Here is a 26,882-nt window from a genome sequence, read left to right as displayed (position 1 = left end):
TTTGCATGGATTTTTTTTTATTCCTCTGTTTTGTAATCTATTTTTTCATGTACATATAAAGGTGTGTAAATATACAGTATTTGCCACTTTTGGCAGCTGCTGTGTAATGCCAGGATTCTACATACAAGTTGAACAGGTACTATTCATAAAATGTTTAGTCTGATGCTCAGGCAGATGCTGACCTCACTGAAGCTGTTTCTGGTCTTTAGTGTTGGGTTTTCTTCTTTCTCTCAAGCTTCTTTTTTTCTCCCAGTTCTTTTAGTATTATGCAACTTGAAGTCATTCAAGATTTACTATAACACCACAAAATTTTTTTTCTTTTTTGTTTAATCTTGTCACCTTGAGCCTCAAAAGCAGATTGAAAAACCTCTGAATAGATCTCACTGTGAGATGTGGTCTGTCTTTTTTCAAAAAATGAAGCAAAGAAGGGTAACCCCTTTGCCAGTTACCAAGCATCAACAGTCAACATCGAGAGCTTCTATAGAAAAAGCACACCATAAGGAGTTCATAACACATCAGCTAGAGAAACAAATGGAAGCTTTCTTGTTACAGAAACAAGTTAAGTAGAATAAAGCAACAACAACAACAACAACAAAAATTCCTCACATATGACACATTTATGCAGAGGATCTATTATCCCTGAGCAGGCTGGCAAGGAACTACTGGTGGTCAAGTGAGGGGAGAGGGAGGAAGAAAAATTTTTTAGCTGAGAACTTCACTGGCTGAAAAAGGCACAAGAAAAAATATTGAGGCCTTTAGAAAAAAGAGAAGCATTCTGAAAACTATTTTCAAAAACAATGTGTTTTACAGATGAAAATGAGTATTTGGTGATGATGATAAAATGACTATTAAAGCAGTGGCACAAGGTATTCAGGAGAAAAATTGACCTCAACTAACAAAAAGACGGAAGATCTGAAACAAAAAATGTTTGAAGAAAATACATGTTCTTCTCTTTAAAACCTCATCTTCCAGAGCCTTCACATAGAAACTATATAAATCTGGGTGTACAATCAATGGCAACTCCTTTATTGTTATTAGTAATCCTTATATTTCAATCCAATCTTTAAGACTGGCAAAATAATTTGTTACAGGTATTCAGTGCTGAGATTATGGGGTATGTTGTACAGGACTCATAAAATACATTCTCATCTGTTTGAATGCATATATATATCATCACAGAGGAGTCAGTGCATACAATTTACAAGAGAGATTTGTAGTAAAATTTAGATACACAACAACCAACATCTCAATATAATACTAACTGGGAACCCATGTTCAAGTTTTTCAAACTGTACATGTATTTTTAAAAAGATATAGCCTTTTTAAATGTGTACACACTGAAGCATTTTCATTAAGATCAAACACTTATTAAAAACAGTAAAATTATAGCAGCAAGATGAGAGAATATCTAAGCCACATGAACATTAGTAATTAAAATAAAAACAAGGATGAAATATTACATTATTCAGGTGTTTGTGTGAAGATAACAAGGACAGGCAACACACCAATTACTTTTCTCAAACCATCAAAGAATCTGGATTTGTTCACTCTGTGAACAATATACTGTTGTATAGTTCAAGCAAAATTTCTGAATGCTGACTTCCACCAACACTGCTCTGGAGTTCCTGGAGAACTCACCTGAATCTTTTAGTCAAAGCCCAATTACAATCCTTTCCAGATCTTTGCTATAAGAACTAAGGATGCTATTAAGCACAGATTCCTTAAAACTAGGCTTATTTTATTTACACTATTCAAAGTATATTTCTTCTTCCAACAACAAAATGTGCAGAAGAATTTACTAGATGCTACACAATGTAAAAATAGACTTTAAAAGCCAGAACAATGTGAGTAAAACTGTACAATGTTTGTTCCCTGCTCCAGTTCATTGCACTATTAAGTTAAAATGGATGAGTTGTCATGCTCAGAAGACTTACTGTAGAATCAGAAAATCCACGCACATAAGAGAGGAGGTAAATACATACTGGTTTAGATATAGTGCCAAATGAAAAAATACTGAGTTATATCCATGGAAAGCTTCTCATTACAGGAAGGAGTATCATTAATTCTGAAAGGCAGCCCTCTTCATGTAGGACACAGAACTGCAAAAGAACCACAAACATGTCTTGATAAATATTAATCGAGTCTTTATAAAAATGCATTGTGTATCCTAAAATTTTTAAATGCTGACTTCTACCCTATCAGCAACAAAATAATCCCTAGAAATAAATTAAGACTGGCAAATAAGATATCATCCTCTTCTCAAAAGATAATTGAGAAACAGAACCCAGTATCTTTAACTAGTATTACCCAAAAATGAGTTAATTAAAGGTCATGTCTTAAACAGTGCTTTTTAAGGTGTTATATTGTAAAACAGAACATTAAATAAAAGCTGATGCATGCAGTTATATTTTAAAAATAAGCACTGACTATTTGAGATTCTATGAGATTCTAACTCTACTTTCTAATTCTGGTGCATGTACTTGAATCACACAGAGGGAAGATAGGGCAAGTCCTTCACGTGTTTCTCATTCCTGTTTCACATGTGAGACACAAACCTCAGAGCAATCCAGCTTTCAAACCAGTGCTAGCACAACACAAAAGCAGATAAAGAAGTCAGGTGCAACAATTAAACAAAAACTTCAAAGGCAAGAAAATAAGTGTTCTTGTATCCTCAAACACAAAGCCTAAATTCTTGCTTCATTAAAACAAAAAAAAATGTTGTTTATTTAAACCTTTACTAGAAGCTTGAATGATCAGATATGAAATAGCAAAGCAAACTGAAAGATGGAAAATGATTCTGCTTTCATGACATGTCATTTCATGACAGAAAAAAAATCTGTTAGAGAACAATAGTAGACATATTTCATGCATTTTAAGCACTAGCAATTTACAGTATATTATTTCAGCACTGTATTTTGGTCACAATTACTGCTGAAGGACAATCAGAAAGGAACACAGAGTTTAGCAATAAATGCATCTTAAAAGAATTTACTGTAAGGATATATCTTATTTCAAAGGCATTTATTTCAGCTACAAATACATACACATATTTTTATATATAATAGTTCTGTTTTAAGAACGTCACAATCGTTTACACTTACATGTATTTTTTTAATTTGAGGGAAAAAAAAAACCCAATCTTGCAGGGGTACAGAGAGTAATTTTTTTGGTTTGAGTATCATATTGGTAGCATGCTATGTTCAAAAATTATTCCAGTACCTGAAGTTCAATCTTCAAATTTTGTAAAAACTGTAAGTAAAAACTAAGAATCTTGAAATGTGTCCAGATGTGATTGCAAATAACTTATCCCCAATATTTTGGTTCTGTGTATATCTAACAGGCTATCATTTCACATAACTCACTGATCTGTTTCCGAAGTAGCTAAATTAAGGAACCTGTCCTTCCAGCAGATTTCCTCAGATAGTCCCCCTTATCCTCATAATGACAAAGCCAGGTAATCCCCCTTCCTACCATGCCTTCCCCAGCTTCTGCTTTAATGTCCTATGAATTTTATCTCATCAGGCTCTCCATATTGTTCCTCCTGCTCTCAAACTGACAGTAGCTACTACTGTAAGTGTATTTACTGGTACCTGAATGCATTAAAGCTTTCAAAAGCCAATAGCCTTTAGCTCAATAAACCCCAAGGTTTCAGTCCTTCTCCTACCTAGATGTAGCTCCCTACAGCTTTTATGAAATGCAACCTTTCTTTCTGTTTTGCAAGGTTGAAATTGGCAATTATTATTTGTGAGGCTGAAGAGACAGACAACATGGCTACATGGAGGTATTTTCAGAAGCAACCTAAGTTTGGGTATTTTAAGGCTTACAGGTACTGCTAATTGTTAAATTATTGTACCTGCCAAAAAAGTCATTAATTATCCATGCTAGAAGAAAGACTGAAAGCTTCTGTGAAAAAAACTAAATTCAATGGGCACAGTAAATAAAAACATGCTTTCATTTAATGCTATGGTACCTATACTTGTTGCAACCTAAAACCAATGCAACCACAATATATGACAAGAATATTTCCAGCTGTACTCTCTGCTTTACAGCTTAACTTGTGTACAAGACAGTTTACTTTTACTTTTAAACAAGCTTAGTTGCTTGTTTAGGTCATTCAACGGAAACAAAGTTTCCAAAGCATGTCATATTTGTTAAACCATAAAAAAAAAAATAGCAGAAAGAGGAGCATAAACAGCATTTAAATGCAGTGAGCTAACTAAGCTACCAGCTTCAGTCCAAAAGTGTTATTTCTAAGATTAAGAATTTCATAGTGTTGGCTTGCTATTTCTCTCCCTATCAAGAGATGCATTCCCCACCCTTCTCCAAATCTTAGTTTCTTCTTCACATAGAATCATTTAGCTTGGAAATGACCTCTAAGATCAAAGTCCAACCATTAACCAGACACTGCCTAGTCCACCACTAAACCATTTCCCTAAGTGCCACATCTACACACCTTTCACATACCTCCTGAGATGTGAAGGCATATGGCATGTATGCCTCCAGAGGGTGTAGTATATGTCCAGAGATAACCTCCACTCCCTTGGGCAGCCTGTTCCAGTGCTTGATAACCATTTCAGTGGAGCAATTTCTTGTAATATCTAATCTAAACCTCCCCTGACACAATTTGTTGTGGTTTCCTCTCATCCTATCACTTATTACTTGGAAAAAGAGACCAGTACCCATGATCCCACATAATAAAGTATAATAACAATACTAGTACATTAAAAATATGTTTAGAAAAATGTAAGAATAATTCTAGGTGCTTATCAATTTCAAGTTACCATCTGTTTTCATTCTACATCTATAAACTAGAATATGAATAGTATGATGTTGGGAGAGCTACAATAGACTTGCAAAGCAAATCACTAAGTCCCTTTCACTATTACTTAGTTGGGAAAATTAACTGAAAAGTAAAACAAACCAAAAAAAAAGCCCCTACAAAATGAAAAAAAATAATACCCTTGATTATCATTTAGGCTGCATCAAGAGTAAATGAACAAGAAAGGGTAAGTTACTGTATTGTACAAGAGTACATGGAATATGTAAATAGCCTGTCTGTGAGACACTTACCTCTGAGGAGGTGCTCCTAGAGAACAGATCCAGGGGAAAACTAACTCATCATGGGAAAGAGGGACTTCAGCATGAGGACAAAATGATGAAATTTTTAACAATTTAGGGGACACAAGGGGGCAGTAGAAACTGGGAAAAGAGGGTGCTTTTAAGAAGCAAACACCAGAAGTAATTTCAAAACTAACAAGCCTATTCAAAAATTCATATAAAGTTTTCTTTTTTCCTAACATGGAATGAACTGAGCTGCACTGGCCTTTTTTTGTATTGCATTACACATCCCATGTGTTCAGGATTTCTACTCCAGTGTTTCAGAAGCATTAGTTGGTTGTGGAAAAGTGCAAGAATGATCATAACATACAAGGCCAATATCTGCAAGGCTAAGATCTGGTGCAGAGCTCTCTTTTTGAAATTCCAGTCTCATGCTCCCAAGGCTGAACTGCCTTGCCAAAACAAATTTGCTCAATCATTATTAAAACAAGGTATCAAGCTTTAGATCACATACATGGAGAGGGTCCTTCTGTGTCTTCCTACATGATCCAAATTTAGTCTTTCACAAATGGCAAAATTATTTTGGCATTTATTTCAAGATATTCAAGATGGTCACACTTCTACAAAACACCACAAAATTAAAATATAAACTTTATTTACTGTCTCTTTATCAGAACATCACTGAATTTGGCAAGATTTCTTGTTAAATAAGCATTTACTGATCAAACTGATCAGTTCCCTTAATGTTTCCAGCTTCACAGAATCCTTCCTTTATTTGTCCCATTATATTATGACAATATTACGGCAATTCTTAGAATCACTTTTTTCCTGATATTTAGCCCTTGATTCTGAACTTCAACACTAAACAACAATATCTGGGAAAGTTCACCACTAATTCTGTGGACAGTCATGGCATGCATGTTCACTGACATGTTCTGATTTTTAAAATACCACAGGACAGAAAGACAGTCACTTTAAAAAAAAACTATTAAGGACTTCCTTGAAAGATTTTTTCTCTCTTTGCTGTTTAAAGTGGAACACAGATTTAGAAAGAAGCTTTTACCTCTGCTAATAAATGCTAACTGGATTTCCCATAAAGCTACACACATCCTATTGCTTGCTTTTTTGATGTACAGCTGGAAAAAAATTATCAAAGGTCTCAAAGGACTACGGAGTTAAAAGATTTTAACAGAACTAAGTACCTTTGGTGATATAATTGACACAATTCACAATGTCATTGATTAAAGCTTAACAAAAAATGTGAAATCCATTTAGTGTAAGACAATAGCTGGATCACAGAGAAAACAAATGTAAAATTAATACAATTATCACTATACCAATACAGATGCTTATTAGTGGGTCTAGAATGTGTTATCCTCCTGTTTCTCCTGGAAAACATATATAAATCCCTAAATCCTCAATAATTTTCACTGTGCCAAAATATTTTCCATTTTTCCAGTGAAAAGAACAGACTCATTAAAAAGAAAGTCACTCCTTTTATTTTGAAATTCAGGGAGTGGGTTGGAATTTCAGGTACAAAAGCTGAGCTGAAAGTTGCTTTAAGTGATTGTTAAGAATCATCTAATGTCCTTTAAAAAAGCTTTAAAAGTAATTTTCATATAATAGACAGGTGGTTGAGAGTATTTTGTGCCATGCATTAAGCCTTGCTGAGGCTTCAGGCCAGACATTTCAGTGGCAGAAAAAGAAGAGAAACAGATTACAACTTGAGAACCTGGAACACTTTGCCTGTTTAACAGGATAAATCTACATTATAATCTAACACTTACATTGAGCTATAAATATGTAACATAATCTGAACATAGAGACATGAAGCTTAGTTAAGGCTACATTGAAAGGGAGAGTAAAATTCTGTTCTCACTAGCTTCTATGACTCCTTGCTGTTGTGCAAACAGGCCTGCAGAAAACCAAAAACTGCTTAGTTCTGTTCAGTAATAAAATAATGGCACCTGAGGGGAAAATCACCTTTTCTTTCAAGTATCACTGATACAAGGGAATAATTACTTCTCATAGTCCAGTCACTTGTGTTTTACAATTTAGAGATAACAGTGCTTGATAATGCTCACAGTGAGGAGCATAACATTTTTGTAATTGTTGCAACTGATTCATAGAACATCCCTGGTGCTTTTAACTTCACAAGCATGCAGAGGCAGGAGGGAACCTCAGTATCAAGCTTTCTAGATCATCCTGTCATATGTTTAGCCAATCTTCTACAAGCCTTCTATGAAGAAGATTTTTCTGTTTCCCTAGGCAGCCAACTTCCTCTCAGTATTCTAGCAATCTGAAAGCTTTTCTGAATAGCCACATCTAGAAATAAGAGCAGACACTGCAAAAAGCACTATTCATTCCAGTCTGTTTCTACCAGATGTATTATGATGAAAAGCAAACAGCTTTAATTATTGACAACAGTACATCCTCTGTGGTCAAAGATTTTGCTTCACAAAAATCACCATTAAAATCCCTTGATCTTGAGCCTAAATAGCTTTCAGCTCATAAGAAAACATATGTGTCTAATACAAGAAAGACTTCTAGAAAGTGTAAGTAAATAATGGAGCAATCAAAGAAAAATGAAAGGATCTCTGCATTCTTATTGTATGTGGGAGTTCTGCAATTCTACATGAAACAGAAATAAGCTTCTTCAACAGGAAGTCTGTAAGAGCTTCTAGACTATTACATGGCTCTCCTTTCAGATGGCTTCTAGAAAACTGCATGGCTTTTCCTGTATGAGAAATATAAAAAGCCTTTGAAAATTTTTGAGTTAAGCCAAATGATTGTATTTGAAAAAAGAGAGAAACCTTGAAAGCATCACACCAAACTTTGCAGCACATGAATGTGAAGAAGAATATAATATAAACTTGCGTGGCAATAAAAGGCATCCATCCCATGTACATCTGTTTGTTCCTATCTTTGGGTATTGATGCATAAGCTAAACCTCAAGCACTAAAGAAGATGGCACCATTTGTATGTCAAGAATTAAGGAAGAACATAAGCATTAGTAAGACCTAGACAAAAATGCAGCAAAAAGAAAAAAAAGCTTACAAGTAATTTAACAACATGGAGCAACTCCTTAAAGCTAAATAAGCAGTAATTTTCAGTGTCTGACATTCTATTAATACAATCAATGATAAGACTGGAAAATAATTTATTAATACACAACCCTTTTAAATAAAACATGAAGAAAGTACAAGTAAATGTAAATGAAATATTTTTTTCTATTGGACAGAAGGTAACAGCTAAAATGAAGTTTAAGCACTTTATCTAGCAAATCCATCACTAACATAGATAGTTTGAATTCAGACTCTGAAAAATCTGTACAACAGAATTTTTCAGCTACACTCATTTAACTCTGTAAGCCAGACTGCTCTGCTCCTGCCAATGTCCTTCAGCTACTTGAATATACACCACATCTATACTAACTAGGACAAAACAGAAGAGAATATACATGAGAGCTGTGTTTGATAGAAGAGCAATGCAAGGTATGAATGCTGTAGAATTACTCTTTCCAAACACACCTTGTATGTACATTAAGTTAATTTAGAATTAAAAAATCCCAGCTAAGGAACATACTCACCCTTTAAAATATAGTCTGTTAACAAGCTTGGCACTTTCTCACTATCCTCTTTCATGGCAAGCAAGACTAAAGTATGAAAAAAAAAAAAAAGCAGATATTTAGTTGCAAAGACTCTCAAATATACTATGAAAATGTTTCAACTACTCATAGCAGTATTACATCCAGATTAGTAAGAAGTGTCTTAACTGGAATAGGAGAAGATCTAATGTGACACATCATATCTCCACCTTTGCTTGTGTAATTCTTGCTGAACTCCACAGCAGATGGGTGCAAGAAACCCATTTTAAATGATTATTACATGATTATTACAGTAAAATGTTATTAGTCATAAAACCAAGAAAAGCACCTAATCTCTCAAAAAGAAAGTCACCACACTCAGAACTAAAATATACAAACAACAGCTGGAGGGTTGCAAATCTTAGGTAAAAATGTCTGCTCCATGACTTTATTTATTTGACCTTCATTCTGAATCAAGGGATAACCACACTTTTCTGGAGAAAAGCTGCAGTGAATGATCTGCTGGAAATGGTGGTGGATTTTTTTCCCCTCAAATTGTGAACATTAGCTACTGTAGTTTTGAAAAATCTTAAATACATGATCGATCACATTAATTTAAAATTAAGCCAAAGTGCACTTTTCACGCCTTAAATCAATTCAAAATTGTTCCTCCTTTCATATTTCTGAAGAAGGAAGAATATTTGGACTAGCTCAAATTGACATATTTAAGCTTGTCTGTTGCTCCATAAATAAAAACAGTGACAATCCTTTATGATGTGCTGTGGATGTGACTGAAAGAATCAAAAATACTGAAGAATATTAAACTCCAAATTACTCATATGAGACAGAACTTGAAATATAACAAGTATTTTATCTCAATTTTTGTGTGTTGAAGCAAGGCATTATTTCTTTGCAACTACAGACAAATAAAACAACTGAAAACCTGCTCTACTGTTTGCCCAAATAACAGCACAGAGTGAGTCACAAATCTGCTACTGAGTCACAGGATCAAATTCTTGTGCATTTGTACAAGAGATTCTGTTAATAACCCATCAAACACCACAGAATGTTTTCAGAACACATTAACCTATCTCTGCTTAATAATCAATTTTTGACAATGCTTTCAAGTGAAGTTTCAATATGACAAGAGGATAGAATTTCTCTGCAGGAGTAAACACAAAATGAAAAATCCATTTATCACAAAGTATGAATTACCAGCTAAGGGTGCATACTGCAGAAAAAAGGAACATAATTCCCACTTAAACATTTAATTTACTCCATAATTTGTAAAATATTTATTTTCACTTACCAGGAAACAATCAATGAGCTCTTACCATCCCTCAGCCACCTGTGCAATCACAGACTTGTGCTGCTGGGATGTACTTTTAGGACATAGTTAGATCCAAAGCCCTACACTGAGATCTGATCAAATGCACTGACGCACTTCACCATCTATTTTTAAACTGTTCCTATATAACTGCTCCTCATCAAATGAAGATGCTGCTGACTCTCAGAGATGCTCTGCTGTGTTTAACCACTCTAATATTAAAAAAAGCCTAATTTTTCTTGAAAATTAGAATTTTAAAAAGTGTACTCAAAACTTGTATTTTTGAGGATCTAACCAAACACTTTGTGAAGAGGAATTCAAAGCTCTGCCAAACTCTGATGTATACTTTCTAGTTATTGAAATTTATTGACACAAAGAAAAACCTCAGAGAAAATCAGGCTATTAAAATCAAGTACAATCATTGCAGAACTAACCAAATGTGCCCCAACATCCACTTCCATTTTTGAAAGTCATTGCTATAATCTCAATTATACAGGGCAGGTTTAAACAAACAGGGCTATATCAGGTACTGTAAGACAGTATTGAAAAATGTTGACATTTACTTCCCTGATACATGCAAGCTTCTGGCCTTCAGGGTTTCAGAAAACAGGTAGAAAACAAACATACTATGAAGGAAAAAAGTAAAAACTGGCTAAAATATGCAGTTAATAATCTTGCAACTTTACATACATGCCATAGATGAGGTAACTGGATGGATTCACTTGTTTTGAGCAACCACAACTGGAAATACAAAGAGAAAAGGATAAGTGAAGTAATCTAATATGCTTACTTTTAGTTAATGTTTGAAGGTCTTCAACAGAGGGGGGCCCATTTTTCTTCTCATAAGGAATGACGGTTGTTAAGTACTGCCAAATGAACAACAGAGTTATTTACTCATCCTTTCATGCAACTTATGTTGCCTGCATTTTATTTTGCAAAAATTTTAGCAACTGAAACTGTTAGCCACAAATAAAAGCTTTTCAGCAGACTGCATTTCACAAGAGATTCTACCTTTTCTATCCCAAAGCTTTTATCACAGAAGCCAACTTTTTTCTTTTCAAATTATGTGACCACTTTAGAAGTTGTGCAGCTAAACACTAAAAAAAAAAAGTTTTAAAAAACTGAGCTGTTTACAGTAAAAAGTTTCTCCACTAGGTTTCTTCCTCAGAGCCTATGGACATCAATAGTAAAATCTTTCCTCCCTTCCGGAAGCCAAGCAGAGGTCCTTCATGTTTTTAAAGTACATCTTTTAATCAAATAAGAGTACAACTTTTTCACTACCTCCCTTCAAACAACAGTTAAATGCAGATGAACAACTTTCAAAGTTGCTCTTAGGAAAAGAAAAAAATAAAGTATAGATATAATGAAAAAGTTACCAGTTGTATCCAAGCTCAGAATGTAATTATTCTTTTCAGGAAGTACATTGAAAAAAAAACCAACAAAACAACAACAATGAAAAAAATCAGGTAAATATTGATGGTGCTTTCAAATAATTTAAGAAACTGGTACAGTCAGATTTTTAAAGTACTCCAGGGCACAACTGATATAGGCTATGGGGATGCCTTAAGTAAGGTGTTCAGGTTTGCTACTTGTGCTAGCAAGTATTTGGGAAAAAAAAATATATATTAAAAAAAAAAAAAAAAAATCTTCAAACTCTCCATGTGCTGGGTTTCAACAACCTCAAATACAAGAGCATTGCCCAGTCCCAGCTCTGAAGACGATCTACAGTACTCTGTACAAAGAAAATTAAGCTGCCCTAAAGTTAGGTGAAAATGAAAATACCCAATTTCTGCCTTCTGATGCAATAGTCTTCTAAGCAAAAAGAACAAAGCAAGGTTAATTAAACATAAAAGCCCACCATCTGGAGTCTCATTTAAATTCTTAGTTTTAATAGTTGAGTATGCTAGCAGATTCAAACCAACTCCAAATTTGTTCTATTGACTTATTTAATCATTCATTCTTGTCAGCTCAAAAAAAAAGAAAAGCAAAAATTTTCTTAATTCTTCCAGAATTGTATACCTGCAGTGCAAATAAGATTTAAGTTCTTGAAGCAATCTTCTTGCTCTTTTATTAACTGCATTTAGGCTACATCTTACTTTGCAGCTTATATGAATGTAGTTTTCTTCAAGAGGTCAGCAGTTCAAAAGTACCAAAATCACTGGAATTTCCCCTAATTAGAAAGCTTCCTGAAATCTAAGCTCAACTCTATTTTTAAGAAGAGAAACTTTATTCTGGCTTAATAGCTATAAGACAGTAGGCAAAGCAACCCTCTCTCTCATCTTGGTTGAAACTACCCAACTACCAGCTACCTGGTTGTCCATGTAACAATCATAAAACAGGTTACATTCAAATTCTTCTCTCCTAGTAGCAGGACTTCAGCAGGAGTTAAGTGTAACTCAGAATCTAATGAAAAGGTTCACTTTGCAGAAGGAAATTTAGTGCTGCCACACACAGCTGTAACCATTGCCACGTTTAGAGGCCAAGTCACGTCCTCTGCCTAAAGAGCCAAACTCAGGCCTGGGTCACTTCAGGAAACCTCCTGTATGGGATGTACTGACACCTCACCAAGACCTTACACAAACACAGGGTGCTTGCCTGCCTTCCTTTTCCTTTTGCATTTTCTCACATCCGCTTAGCACAGGAAAGCATGCAGTGCTTCTTAGGAAATGGTCAGTTTGCATTTTTCTTCTCCAGCAGATGTAACCAGCAGGTAACACGAGAGAAATGCACTCTTACTAAAACTACTGGAATCAACAGCCAGATACAAGGCTGTTAAATCTGCAAATGCCAGATGTATTAGAGTAGATGTACTAACTCAGAAGTCAGATCTCAGGCTGTCGTTTCCAGCCTTCACAACTAAGTGGCATTTCTAACCATTGCCTAGACAATTTAATTACTAACTAAGACACATTTTCCTGGACCAAATACCAATGCTCCCTGTTGTCCTTCTCCTGTAGACTCCACCTTCCAATTCTCCCTTTTAATAATAACAGTTAAAAGAAAATAAATAATTCTTAGTTTCCAGAAACTACCTTGTTTTTTTCATCAATACTTGGCTGCTGTAACAATAAGTATCCACAATAGCACTATTAAAACTAATCCCTGAATTGCTGTGTGAAGCCTAATGTGTCATGAAAAGGAAAGAAAAATACTAAATTGCAGCTAACTGACATGCCCAAGTGTTAAGTCTATTGTGACCTTTAAGTTTTTGAAACAGATCGGACAATCTGATAATCCACAATTACCACTACAATTTGTAATCACCCAGAGATAGTGTCTGACAATGCTGGAAAGCAAAATAAGATGGCTATTTTGAAATTTCTTCTGGAAACTTGATCATAAAAAGAGCTATGAACATTTAAATGTCTTTCATGCAGTTTATTTCAACTACATTATCAGATGGGAACAGGTAATTTACAATGGAAGTTTCTCTTTAAACACTGAAAAATACCAAGACAGTTTCATTTGTCTCACAAACACAATAAAGAATTAAGATCTCAGAAAGGAAAGCACCTACTGTCAAAATAATACTACCCAGAAAACAGTAAAGGTGGTAAATATAATTAAAAATAAAGACTGAAAAGAGTCCTAAAATAATTGTACAAACCTGTCATAAACTTTAAGTTGTGACTTTGTGTGTGAACTTCAACCTTATCAGATAAAAACAACTGTTTGTCCTTGCATTTAAAAAAAAAATTTTTTTTTGAGCAGAATTCCAGATTGATAACCGACTCTTTTCTGCTAGCAGAAAACACCTGAATGAGTTCATAATGACAAGGTACCCTGAAAAAATATTTGGGTATTCCAAGAGCAGCACTAAGCAAATGATCATCTGATATGTTTTTTACTCTTCTATTTGCTGCAATAAGAAGAGTACATCAGTATTTTAAAAACAGGGCCAGGGTCTGGTAATCTGTCAAAAACAAACAAGCTAAACCGAAACAAAAAATAAATGGCATTGAAAAACAGATTTCCAGGACTAAATAACAGAGCTGGTATCTTTTATCCTACCTTTCTCCCTTATTTTTCAATTTAAGTTTTTGTTATTTCCACCTTTTGCTTTAGAGATTTTTTTGAAATGGGAATTCCTTTTCCCTTTTCAATGGGAATAAAAAAAACATAGCCATGCTAACAAGGGTACTGTACTCGTTCAGTCAGAGGAGTAATATTATCAACATGACATATAACACTAGTTAACTACCTCAAAAAATGACTGGAAACATTATCCAATCAGTGTTAAAATTACTTTCCCTGTATTTAGACAACGTAAAGATAAAAACTCTGTCAGGTAAGCTCTATGCATGTGTTCAAAATCCACAAAGCTGGAGACAAATAGCCTGAACTACGTATTCATGAACTCTCATATATATACTTTGCTTAGGAGGGTAAGTCTACCTTCTAACCTCATGAGGTGGTTTTACCTACTAATCTCCTCTGCAGAACACTCCAGCCATCTTCCAGACAAAAGCCTAATCATCTATGACTCCTAAACCACCAGGCAGTTTATTGCCTCAATGGACTTCTCACCAGGAAAATAAATAAATAAATCAAACACAATCCTCTGATGAAACTGCATGAACTGTAATAGGTGAGATATGTTAAACAATGTGAAATACCTTTGTGTGCCGAAAGCTTAAACAATACCATGAGCACTAAAATCTTACCAAAATACAGAATCCATTTAATAAAACATGTATTACAGTTCTGAAACAAACCATTAAGTATTACTTTGAAATAAAGCATAAGAATCTTGCTACTTAGACATACATAACATCTACAGTGATACCCACTGAAGCTGGGTCTCTGTGTTGTGTATTTCAACATCTTAATAGTCAATGAAAAGACAAACTTGCCTATGGCTCATGTATTTTATATCAGTAATCTGCACTGCATGCATTTGGCTGCTTTTAACATCATACAGCTTTCAAAGGCAGCAAGACATACAGTACAGCTCATGAATTTTCCAGATGCTACTCTGGTTTTAGATATATCAGCTCTGAAAACCTGAAGAAGCAAGAAAAGAAAATCTTTCTTCTCTTAGACATATTACCCAAGTCCTTAGTGCTGAAGGCTGAAATGTTATGTCTAACGTGGTGCTTACTCTTCCATTGGATATTAGACTTCTACAGGCATGCAATGTATTTGAAGCATGTGTTATGCCAAAACAGAATTTTAGTCTGAGGCAACAAATAGGAGTTATTATTTCAGTGCATCAGGATACCAAGCCCTGACTGTCTCAAGCTGCTAAGGAGAGAAAAAGACTGCAGGCTGAACAGAGTCCTGAGGCAAGGAGAGAATACAGATTCCAACATTTTTGTCCTACTTTTTCCTATCTTAGCATTTGTCTTCAGCTACTGTCAATTTTCACGATCTCGGCTCCTACCGAAAGTGTAGGCAGAGAATAAGGAAAAGAGAGAATATAGCCCAGCACCTGTTTCTCTCCACCTGAGTTTCCAAACGTGTGGCGGAAGCCATTCTGTATGACATTTGAGATCCCTTCCATGCTGAAGCGCTATAAGTAGTGAAAACATAGCAGAAAGAAAAAAAAAAAGGGACAGAGAAAAGTTCAGAAGACTATTAATTGGCATTTATCAAGGACGAATGACAAAGACAAGCTCTATGATGTATTACAGCACATTTCTACTTTTTCATTAACCCAATAAATGCTTGTAAGAAAAAAGCAAACCTTATAACAGCACTTTAGCAGTATACATACATCAAAATTTAATCAAACAAAACCTTCACACTTCAGACCCAATAACTGATACTTGCCTTTTAAGGCTGTTTCATTTTCAAATGTACATGGTAGTATTTTTGGCAAGTTTAGTTAGCAATACAATGGCCACTCAAAATAGCTGTTTATCTTTCAAAAAAAAATCTTGAAAAAGTGAAAAGTGTGATAGAGAAATATTCACTGGAGTCAGCCATATCATAGCCAGTTTGCAACAGGCATTTAATGGATCAAGAGACATTTTTTTCAATTTACTGGTGGGTCTTCTTCTTTAAAATCCATGTTTGAGCAATATACTTTTAGATACACTGCTGATATACGTTCTTCAGATTTTAAGCACCAAGTAGAAATGCTGTTCAGAGGTAGCCACTTTTTTTGTGTGTAATATGATAAAATATACACAATTAATTCATAAAGCATCTATATTCATTGGAAGCTCCATTATTTGGAGTAATGGACTCCAAGTAAAGAAAAATTAATATATAATCCAACCGTATTTTTCTTTATTTTTTATTTGAGCTTTGCAGTTCTTTTTTCTTGCTGGAAAGCACAGGTAAAAAAAAAATATCAAAATAATTTTTATGTTCAGCATGAGATATGAAAGTCAGCACCTGACAAGAACATAAACCCAAGAAAATGTCAAGCTACTGATCAGAGCAGTGTAATGCACACAGCTCAGAACACTTATCTGTATGTATTTACTTATGGGCAGAGGAAATAAAATGTGCTGAAATACAAAATTCATTCACTTCCTAAAGCACAATGAGGTCAGTAAAAAGACACAGATGTTGCCAAAGCCATTTTAACTCTTTTAAGATATCCTGGTTAAAAGAACTGGAACCTTCAGGCCCTGACTATATTTAATTACTTCCCAGTGTACCCTTGTGAGAGAGATCAGAATTTTAGAAGTCTAAGAAAGCAATTTACCCAAAGCCTGCATCAGGGACAAAGAATGAACAGCTCTATTTATTAAAATTCAGTACTTTAAGAAAATCAGTTCTGTTGATGCTGTAATTGAATTTTCAAGCTTTGCATTTGAATGAGACTTCATTATAGTTTTAGTTAATAGAATTAGTGTATACATTATCTCTTAACAGAAACTAACTCTTCACTTTAACTCAGTTACTTGAACATACTATCTGTATACACAATCTCAGCACTTTGTAAAAAAAAAAAAAAAAGAAAAGAAGAAAAAAATAAGGAAGGAAAAAAAAAAGGAGGCTTAGGAATGTTGAAGGGAAGCTTGCACCTACTTCTGAGAGAAGTCTCCCAAATCTGTACTTGTTAATGGTGAAAGCTATTTTCAAAAGAATTATACATATGCATCCTACAGTGTTATTCTCTAGTTGGAAGTACTAATTCTGCCACAGATTTCAAGAGATCCAGGCTAAGACTTACTTTTTTCCTACCTACAGGGTTAGTTACCTCCAAACATGGTTAATAGATACACGTACACCTACATCAAAAATAATTCTGAATTTCCTGTAAGGATAACAGTTGTACACACATTGAAATTCACACAGTGAAACCCAACAGTTAAGTGAGTATGCCTAGTGACAAAAGGACTCTTAGGAGTACATTCAAAGACACTATTTTTTACAAGAAAGGTATGCTGATTACAGGTTAAATTGTAAACAATAATAAATTCCCTTTTGAACATAAGAGTAAAATGTTATAATGTTACATGACCTTGTCCCTAAGCCTTGTCTGCAAATGGATGCATGAAAGCAGATGTACCAGGTATCCCAATATTATCTAGGACTTCTACTTCCCATAGGGAAAAAAGCAAAAAATATTCTGAATCTACAAATAATTACAAAAATTTACTTACTGTTCCAGGCATATGACCTCTCTCTTGTTTGCCGTTCTGAGGACTACCATTTTTCAGCTTCTTTTTCTTCTTTGCTGTTTCTTTGTGTTCTCTCTGCTTGTTTTGTACTTCAATAAGGACAGAAATGAAGCTGTTTTTCACTTCCTTCTCAAATTCCAACTCATCTCGTAGAGCCAACTGCTGTACCAGTTCCTCAGAATAATCCTTAATAGCAGTCTCAATTTCTTCTAGCAGTTCATTTAACTCAGCAACAGTCAGTCTTTTTACTCCTATAAATAGTTCATTGAAAACCAATCTGTCAAGATTTTATGTATGAGAATATCTGTATGAACTACAAGACAAAAGTATTCTGAATCTTTTTTTCTAAATCAGTTCTAAAGCTACATACTTGAGATAAAACTATGATTCTGTAAAAAAAAAAAAAATCCTAAAGGAATAAATACATCACAGAGGCAACCAGATTAGCAACAAGATAGTAAAGTATTAATCTTCTGAGAAATCTGAGATAATCTTCAAATACGAAAGCATGTTATAGTTAATTGAGCTGAAGTAAGCACTGAACTCATGACATCTTTGTTTACTATTTCTATCTGCACTCATTGTTCAAAATAAAATGTCTCCATATTTTCTGAACCTACAATCAACATTTCGCTATTTCTGGAATCCTTGGATTTTTCACCTACAGTAACACAGAAATTATACTTGCAGAAGTGGGGGAGTCTTCTTAAAGATATTGCTAATACATGCATACTGATAAAAGCTCACACCAAACATATATGGTAAGATTTATAGATTCATTTAGTAGAAAGCCAACAAAACCACCACATTTTCTTTGGGGATTATAATCAAAAGCATGGCCTTGTATTGCCTCAACAAGGACCTAGATCAAAACTAGATAAGCTCATTTCAAGAAAAATAAGCATAAATTGTTTTGTGAAAGCATGAAACTAAGTTGGTCAACTCTAAGCCAGAAGCCTGTAAAACGCCAGTTTGGAAACAAAAACCCAAACCCTTTGGGTTTGCATTTTAAAGGTACTACTGGGGCTACAGACAGTGAAATGACCATGCTGAATGTCTTGAGGTTTGCTTGGTTTAAAAGTGAGCATGTTCTTTTTAGAATGCTGCCCATTCCCAACTAAATCTGAGACTCCTAGGAAGCTAGTAAGTCTCAGCAGCTGCTATGTCAAATAAAATAACTATAATTGGCATTTGAGAAATGGAAGGTCTTTGCTACTGAAGAGTACAATCTGTTAAAGGACAATGCTTAGATGTTTGTAATTACTTGGTTCCACTGAAATAGTCTAGTAAATGTCATATCTAAATAAGTTCTTATATGGGAAAGTGCCTATGGACAAAGTGTTGAAAAATGCAGATAGGACCACAAACAAGAAAGTATATAGCTTTCAGAAGTATGAAAAGTAATACAGAAAGGGAAAACTGATTGGAGAAAGGCTCTTCTCACTTATTTAATAGTAAAATAAAAAATAAATCGATGAAACCTGTTAAGGCAATACTCTAGTAAGGAATCATAACTGTTTTCTGGGTTGGTTTGTTTTTGTGTTGTTTTTGGTTTTTTTAGTTTCTTAGGACTTGAATTCAGTTAACATACACTGTAACAGAACCTTATGCTTAAGGATCAAGGAGTTCAAGGAGTTTGAACCATCCATCAGCTATATTGTTGCTTAAGTTAGTCTAAGAATGCCTCACAGAGGTTATGGCCTCTACTGTAACACAGCATCTTGGTTCTGTTCAGTCACTGCACATACCACAGTAATAAGTTTCTGCAGCCAACTCCGGTTGTCAGCAGTAGCAAACAACAACATTAACTCAAAGACAAACAGAGGGAAGGAAAGGTAAATTTAGTGACAAGATTATCTGGGGCCCTGAGAGTAGAAGTCACAGAAGAGGCCTTACATTATCTGAAATTGGATATACTCCATGGAAAAAAATTAATCTAAGCTCTATATACAGTCAGGACAAGGAACAGCCTAAAGCTCAGGTTACACCACTGGTTCGTTTTTGTGAAGGAAGACTAGAGAGAGCATCATTGAGTCCCACACTGAAGATCTACTTTCACAGCCAAAGAAACAATTGTTCCAAAAGGATAGGTGCAGATTACCCAGCTGCAATCCTCACTTATTTATGATAGATCAGTTGTTGTGAGCAAAGCCTACAAAAGGGCTAGACACAAACTACTCAGCTGAGGCAAGTGGGTGAATTATAATTATATATTATTAACGTATATATAATTATATAATATTAACTATATTATATTAGTGGGTGAAGAATAAGTCAAAGACTTCTCAAATCTTAGGTAGGCTAAAGGATTCACCTGTGTAACTAGAGCTGCAACTGGTTTTATTTTTGGACTGTTTTTAATATGTTTTTTCCTAATCAAGAAAAAGGTAAATACAAGCTTTGATTTCCTTCTCTCAACTGTAAACATTAACACTTCTCACCTGTCCTACAAAAGCCAGAAAGTTTCTAGGAAACAATTTCAGAGATGCTGACTAATTTTGAGGCAGCTTCACACACACAAAAGGGTAGCAAAGGTATTTTCAAGAAAAAGTGATCTGAAAGACATGAAAGCAGACTCTGAGAAGCTGGTGAAGCAAAGTTAAATTATCTGCCAAAGTAACTCAAGGCATCATTTGGTAAAGGGTGACCTTTAAACCATAAAGATGCAACAGAATGGATGAACTCCTGAGGCAAAGAAAACTAAATATGATATGAAATGCCAAGCAAGCTTGACAAACTCCAAACCGAAGGACATATGGCACTGTCAGAAAAACAGGAAGCTCTGCTGATACACTTTGCTTTCATTTTCCTGAAATTTATGTGTTGAGACAGCTAAGTGTCCAACCATGAAAACAGAATCTCCTCCATAAATCTGAAGTGTAGCAGAAACTGCAAGTTATGTCAGAATAGGTCATTCAGTTTTCTCAATCTTCTACAGAATTTGTATTGCTGCAGGAAAGAAAGCACCGAACTTTGTAAGAAGGGCCAAAGGAGAATTATCTAGCAAATATTCCTTGTGTTCCTACTGCCTTCAAGACTTGTTTTTGACAAATATGCAGTTGAAACAAATTTCCATCATGAAACTGACCAATCACAGATTTTTTTACATAGAATTAAAACCACTAATTTCTCCTTTCCTTTGGTATAGGGAAGAGAGATGATTTCATTTTAATTGAAGAAGATGCAAAAGTTTTTTGGTTTTTTTTTTTTTACTTTTAAACATTTTGAAAAGGAGTGGAAGGGGAGAAGAGAAATAAGTAAGGTCCTACTCTCAAGAAAAACAGCAATTAATAAAGTTTAAGAAAAAATGACCCACTAACCTTTTTACCTACACAGGGACCTTATTCCAGTGAAACAAGCTTCAGGATATTTGCTTTAATTTTATTTTTATTCTAAGTTATGAAAGATGACAAGGCTAAGTCTTCTATTTACGTTCTAAGTCTACTTCATAGAGCATTTTGACAATATTTTTGAATGCAGGTATTTCCTAAGAAGGACTTGCTATAAATCAAACACATGGCAAAACTACTTCAAGTAAGCATAAGAGTAAAATCCTAAATAAATATCACTTACTCTCTTCATAGCTGTTGTTTGTACTGGATCTCTTGAGTGTCTGAATTTCCTGGGAAAGTATGGAGAGCCGATCTGATTGTGTGGGTGTTTCATCATCTTCTGGATCGGGTGATTCCTGCATCATTTCCTCTATTTCTTCAATCACCTTCAAAAAAGAAAACCCTTCTGAAAACATCCCTGTACGAAGAGAAACAGCCTGCAATTTGAATCAAAACTATTAAGAGCTTCAGTTTTTTTCTAATTTCAGTTAGTGAACATGCTGCTGGATGAAACTCATACCAAGACCAGATTCAGGACAATCATCAAAATCATACTGACATTTCCTTCCCATCACTGCTCTCTGAGATTAAGCCCACCTTTTCAAGGCAACATGGTGATCTCATAACAAGCAGTGTCTTGAAACTAGTTATATCTACATGAAGCACATGGTTCTGCTTAAAGAGCACTGAAAAGTGAGCAAGTAACTTGGTTGAAGCAAGACAAAACAACAACACAACAACAATAAAGAGAAAAAAAAAAGGCTCTGAAAAAAAAGAAAATCTACTGTGTTTATGAGACCTTTTATGAACTGATCCATAATAAACTGAAGCCGATACACAACCCTGACTGTAAAATCAGAGACAGACCAAAAGTGCAAGAATAGAAATCCTGTGCATAGAAAGCTTTCAGTATAGAAATGTCCACATTCTTGAAGTCTACATTATTAAATGAGCAGTTGAAAAAATAGCACATCCATTTTTGAATGTTTAAAGGCTCTAGACATTGCTGATATCCACTTGACAATAAGAAAGAGCTGAGGCAGCTCAAGTAGTCCTGTCTCTCGTACTCTTCATAACCATGTTCTTCCCATTTAAACAACAAGAAAATACATTCTTGTGTTCGCTTACTAAAGCAAGATCTTAATGATCACTAAAACCTTACTCAGAAGAGCAATTTTCAAGATAACTTAAGTAAATCCACAGATCTAGAAGAGAAGCCGTTAGACACCAAATAATCTGAAAAAGAACTCTTGCTAAGCACAGAGTCATGTGAAGATGTGAATGGCCACACAGTCATGCTGTAAAACTACTATCTGTACAATGTCAACAACATTAAATATCATCAAAAACCACAATGTCACCACCAGCAAAAATACTTTTGCTTCTTAACACATGCACCTCATTTACTAGTATTTCTGACTTATTCACAGTAAAGAATGTATAAAGATTTCAAACTGTCAATCTTACCTGAAGCACTGGAATACTTTTCAAATCTGAATGCCACAGTAATACCTCACATATCACTATGTCCATAAATAACAATCAAGAAGCTTAGCTATGGTGAACAGCAAGGGAGAAGAACAAAAAATAATTACAGAATAAAAGAAAATACTATACCAACAACACTGTCTTTGCTGAACACTCTACCTGTTCTGCTGTGAAGAGTGGTTCATCATTGATGCAGGAAACAATTATAGAATGCATATCCAATTGTTCTCTCAGCTCTTCATCATCTGACAGGTCAAGGTTCAAATTATCATTTACCTAGAAAGCATGAAAATGTGTATTTACATAAAAATATACATATATATGCACCCTTGTGTGTCAGTGTGTATATATGTATATATATATATATATAAAACAAGTAAATATATCACAAACAAAAGGGAAACTAATATTGCTTTTTAAAAATTAAACAGATTCCTTGCCCATAATAAGAGAATCAGTCATTCTTGCTGTCAAATACCTGGAAACTTAGGTACTTTAACAACTGAAATAAGAACTGCAGTTGGAGGAAGCTAAAGTAGCTGTCAGTCTTTAAAGGCTTTAAATACCCTCAGTATACTAAGACCATATACATGCATATACAATAACATGCAGAGTGGTACAAAAGTGTTCAGAGATCTGTTATGTGAAGTAACAAAGATCAGATCAATCAGCCCTATCCGCATTATGGTTTTTTACTACTATAACAGGAATGGAAATAACTTTAAAGCACAAGTCCAACAGCATATTATAAGTTTCAAAATGCATCAAGGAAGTGTTTCTTAGCTGTTAGTATTCACTGTAAGTTACAACAAGCTACTAGCTGGCCCATATGTGCTGTAATGTACCCAGAAATACTGCTGAAACACAGAGCAGTAAAAAAAAAAAAAAGTATGTCAAACACTCCTAAACAGATGGGCTTTACACATCAAAAATCATGCCAGGTGCAGTGAAAGCTGAAAAAACTTCAGATACATTTAAATCCATAAAGTGATTTTCCCTCTACTGATAGCATACCTAAAATTCTATTTCAGCAACAGCACTTTACATTTTTTTAATGTAGTTCTTTTATATCCTGTAAAAAACTTAAAAAACCCCAAAGTATATGAAACATTTTTTATATTGTACTAGGTTCCTGATCAAGAAGTCTATCAGGATAGTCTTATAGTCTATTTTTCAGACACACAACAGGGCCACAGCACAGGTAAGGCTTTTTACTTTAAATGTAAAGATGTAATTATTCCAAACCCACAGTATCTGAACACACAGTCTAAAAAATTTACAATAAATACAACTCAAATCCAAGGGATAATAATCAGACTTAAGATGAGAAACCAAGTTCTAAATTGCTATTTTCCGCTGCTGAACCCCAAAGTAATTTTTGTTCTGTCACAGTTTAAAAGAAAGCTGTGGATTATATAATGGATGGCAGAAGTCAAAGCATTAACTTATTCTCAGGTTACAGAGAGATATTTTTACCACATAACTTCACAATGTTTAAAAGATAAGCCGTTCATTTCCTCAGGAGACCTGGAAGATATGAATTCTTCCCAGCTTTTCTTTCTGAAGTATTTTAATCCACTTTTAAGAAGATCAGAGGACAACCCTTTGTATAAACCTCTCTGGAGCTCTTCGTTCTCTGCTCCCTTTCCAGACAACTGGCCTACTTGTTAAATAAGAAAAACAAACCAAACCAAACTCTTGTACTTCAGTGTCTCCTGGGTCACCTTTTCTGCAAAAAAAGCCATTTTAGTCTCCACCTGACGGCAGAATGCGACAAAATTAAAGAAAGTCTAATATATTAGATTTAGTAAATCAGAACATTCTCTCCCTTATCCAGAATAGTGTTTCACATATAACAGGTAACAGAAGGATTTTATGTGAAACACTTTCTCATTTTACATTTTTTTCTCTTGTGCTCTGGCTGTAATGAACATCTGTCTAAAACTGACCATAAATTATTCCAATCCAAAGAGATGCAAACATACACAAATGGTTGTTTGATCTTTAAAGTTTTCATATATAGTACCAAGCACTAAAAATATTTTAAGCAATTTATTAACCCTCATACAAATGCAAATTGTTTTATTTTCCTGCTGAGTCTAAAAGATCCAAAGAAGGTATTTCTGCTGATCAGAACTTACCCCTTTTTCTGAAAGATTCAGCGTTGGCAAGTGCAAAGCCCTGGTGTGGGAAGACTTCCAGTCAACAGGCATTACATTACCATAATTATCAGTCAGAGCATTCCAAATCCTGGAGAGAAGAATAAATGAGCAAAAATGCAGGCCTTAAAACATACAGCAACTGATCAGCAGTAAACATATTTGTACTGATAACATATTTCTATCAGCTACTATTTTTTTCTCCATAAATATTAATCTACAAGTTACTGACAGTATTTTATAATGTTTTACAGTGAAAACACTTTTTGATAATTTCACTTTTTAGACCAACAATGTACACACAGTGATGAAATCAAACAGAAGAGACAGTGTCACACTAATTATGTAACCATAATCAAAATCCTTTTTGGAGGTGGATGAGTCGTCCTTCCCTTTAATGAAATTTGAGCTTAGCTACAAATTCCTTTCCTAGTGATATGCCTGTTGTCCTTGCCTCTTGCACATTAAAATCAGGAATTATCAAAGGCTGAGTAGCAAATTTGGAGCCAATTTTTAAATTTTCTTCCATTTATCACAGAATAACGAACATGTATAAGCTATACTAAAACTGTGCAATAATTTAGTTTTATCCAGAAGTACTCTTGCTGAGCTCAGCCTACCACTGTTCTATCACCTTACAAGTCTACAGTTGATCTTAAATGTGTCTACAATGTACAACCTCTCTGGCTGTACTACAGGCTTGCACACGAAGCATTATTCTGGCGTATCAGTTCAGAGTTTGAAGCAGAGCAGGCCTGTGAGCAGGTAGCCACCCCAAGTCATCCAACCAAGCCTGCATCTGGGGAAGGATGTTAGGAGCGGTTGCCTCGCCAGGCTCAGCGAAGGTCAGAGGAGTGGCTGAGCCTGACACAGCCCCACTGCTGCACAACACATCTCTGATTCATGGTTCTCTGCACTTACCTCACTGTTTTCATCAGATATCTAGCCTTTCGTGATTTTTTTTTCTCATTCTCTTAGAGTAAGACATAAGATTTAGTTATCTCAAATAAAAAGAAAAAATGTCACTATCTTTTAATGAAGATAAGCTATCTGGAATTTATTGTAAAAACAACAAACCTAAATAACTTGGGAAATAACGTTAAAACCAGGATGGCAGCATATACCAGAAAGGTGCTATTGCTCAGGGGAAAACACAATTATCACAGCTGCAACTGAGACTACGCTCCCCACCTGCCTTCTGTACTTTCTGTGTTTAATTTCACACACTGACAGAGTGGGCGTTCTGCAAAACCATAAACGAACATGACCCTCGACCGCTCTGCGTTTCAGAGCAGTTACTGTGTTTGACCCAGGAGGCTGAGAGGCACTGGGATGCACTCACACTTGCCGGGGGTGAGGGGAATAAAACCCGAGGGCTCCATCTCCATCCAGAGCCGGCGGAACATGCGCGTAACCCCCGGGCCCGGCGGCCTGCAGCCCGTTCGGCGGGTGACAAAATGCTTCCCCTCCCGCAGCCCTCAAGCCCTGCGGGATCAGCGAGAGGACGGCCCAGGGCTACCGCAACGCCAACCCGGCGCTGTCCCCTCAGGCCCGGCCAGGCCTCCTCCTCCTCGGGCGGCCCAACCATCGCCGCTCCGTCTCCCCGCCTCCCCCGCGGGCCTGCACTCACTCATCGTCCTGCAGGGCGTTCTGCTCCGTGAGGGGCCGCAGCGGAACGCGGCTCTCGCAGCCACCAGCCCGGGGCTGCGGGGGCTCGAAACAGAGGGACAGCTTCGCCCCGAGATCCCCGCCGCCCCAGCCGCCTTTGTCGCGGGAAGCCTCGGGGCCGCCGCTTCCCGTTGAGGGCTGGAAGCCCGAGAAGTCTTGCCAGTCCCCCGGGTCTCGCTGCGAGGCCGCCGCCGCCATCGCTGCCACCGCAGCTGGAGACGCCGGAGACGCCGGCCTGCGCGCCCCCGACCGCGGCTCCCAGCGGTGCGCGCTCCCGGAGCAGCGCGGAGGGGGCGGGGCGAAGGGGCGGGGCTGCCCCACGCCGCGGAGGGCGGAGCGGCTGCAGCGGCGGAACAGAGGGAGCGGTGGCGGTGCAGCCGCGGCGGCGGCGGAGGCCTCGCAGCGAGAGCCGGGGGACTGGGAAGACTTCTCGGGCTACCAGCCCCCAAGCCCGGCTCAATGGGATCAGCCAAGCCCGGCTCCGTTCTTGTCCTGCACGCGGTGTCTGGGCCGGGCTGGGCTACTGAGCATCGCTTCTGGTTCTGTCCTGTAGCAGCCATAGGCCCGAAGCCTGGAGTGGGTTGTTCTAAGGCAGCGAGTAGGGGCAGCTCCCCAGAGATGGGAAAGGGGGAATATTTGTAATAGTTTCATTGTTATTTCCTAACCTAGGGATGGATGGGTTTC

The 26,882-nt window shown here is 36.2% G+C and overlaps 1 protein-coding gene across 1 annotated transcript; it reads right to left on the bottom strand.

The window, feature by feature from the left end:
• On the bottom strand, positions 1-26,478 carry FEZ2 (fasciculation and elongation protein zeta 2). The gene is made up of 9 exons (XM_071739158.1): positions 26,161-26,478; positions 24,513-24,621; positions 22,531-22,647; positions 21,125-21,269; positions 17,534-17,802; positions 15,403-15,483; positions 10,762-10,837; positions 8,648-8,713; positions 1-2,099 (listed from the first exon to the last, which is right to left on the bottom strand). Exons 1-9 carry the CDS (start codon positions 26,394-26,396, stop codon positions 2,083-2,085), a joined length of 1,116 nt encoding a protein of 371 aa, XP_071595259.1. The 5' UTR covers positions 26,397-26,478; the 3' UTR covers positions 1-2,082.
• Positions 26,479-26,882: the final 404 nt, after the last annotated feature.

Source organism: Heliangelus exortis, chromosome 3 (genome assembly GCF_036169615.1).
Source record: "Heliangelus exortis chromosome 3, bHelExo1.hap1, whole genome shotgun sequence".
NCBI classification, from domain to species: domain Eukaryota; kingdom Metazoa; phylum Chordata; class Aves; order Apodiformes; family Trochilidae; genus Heliangelus; species Heliangelus exortis.
This window is presented reverse-complemented; position numbering and strand designations above follow the sequence as displayed.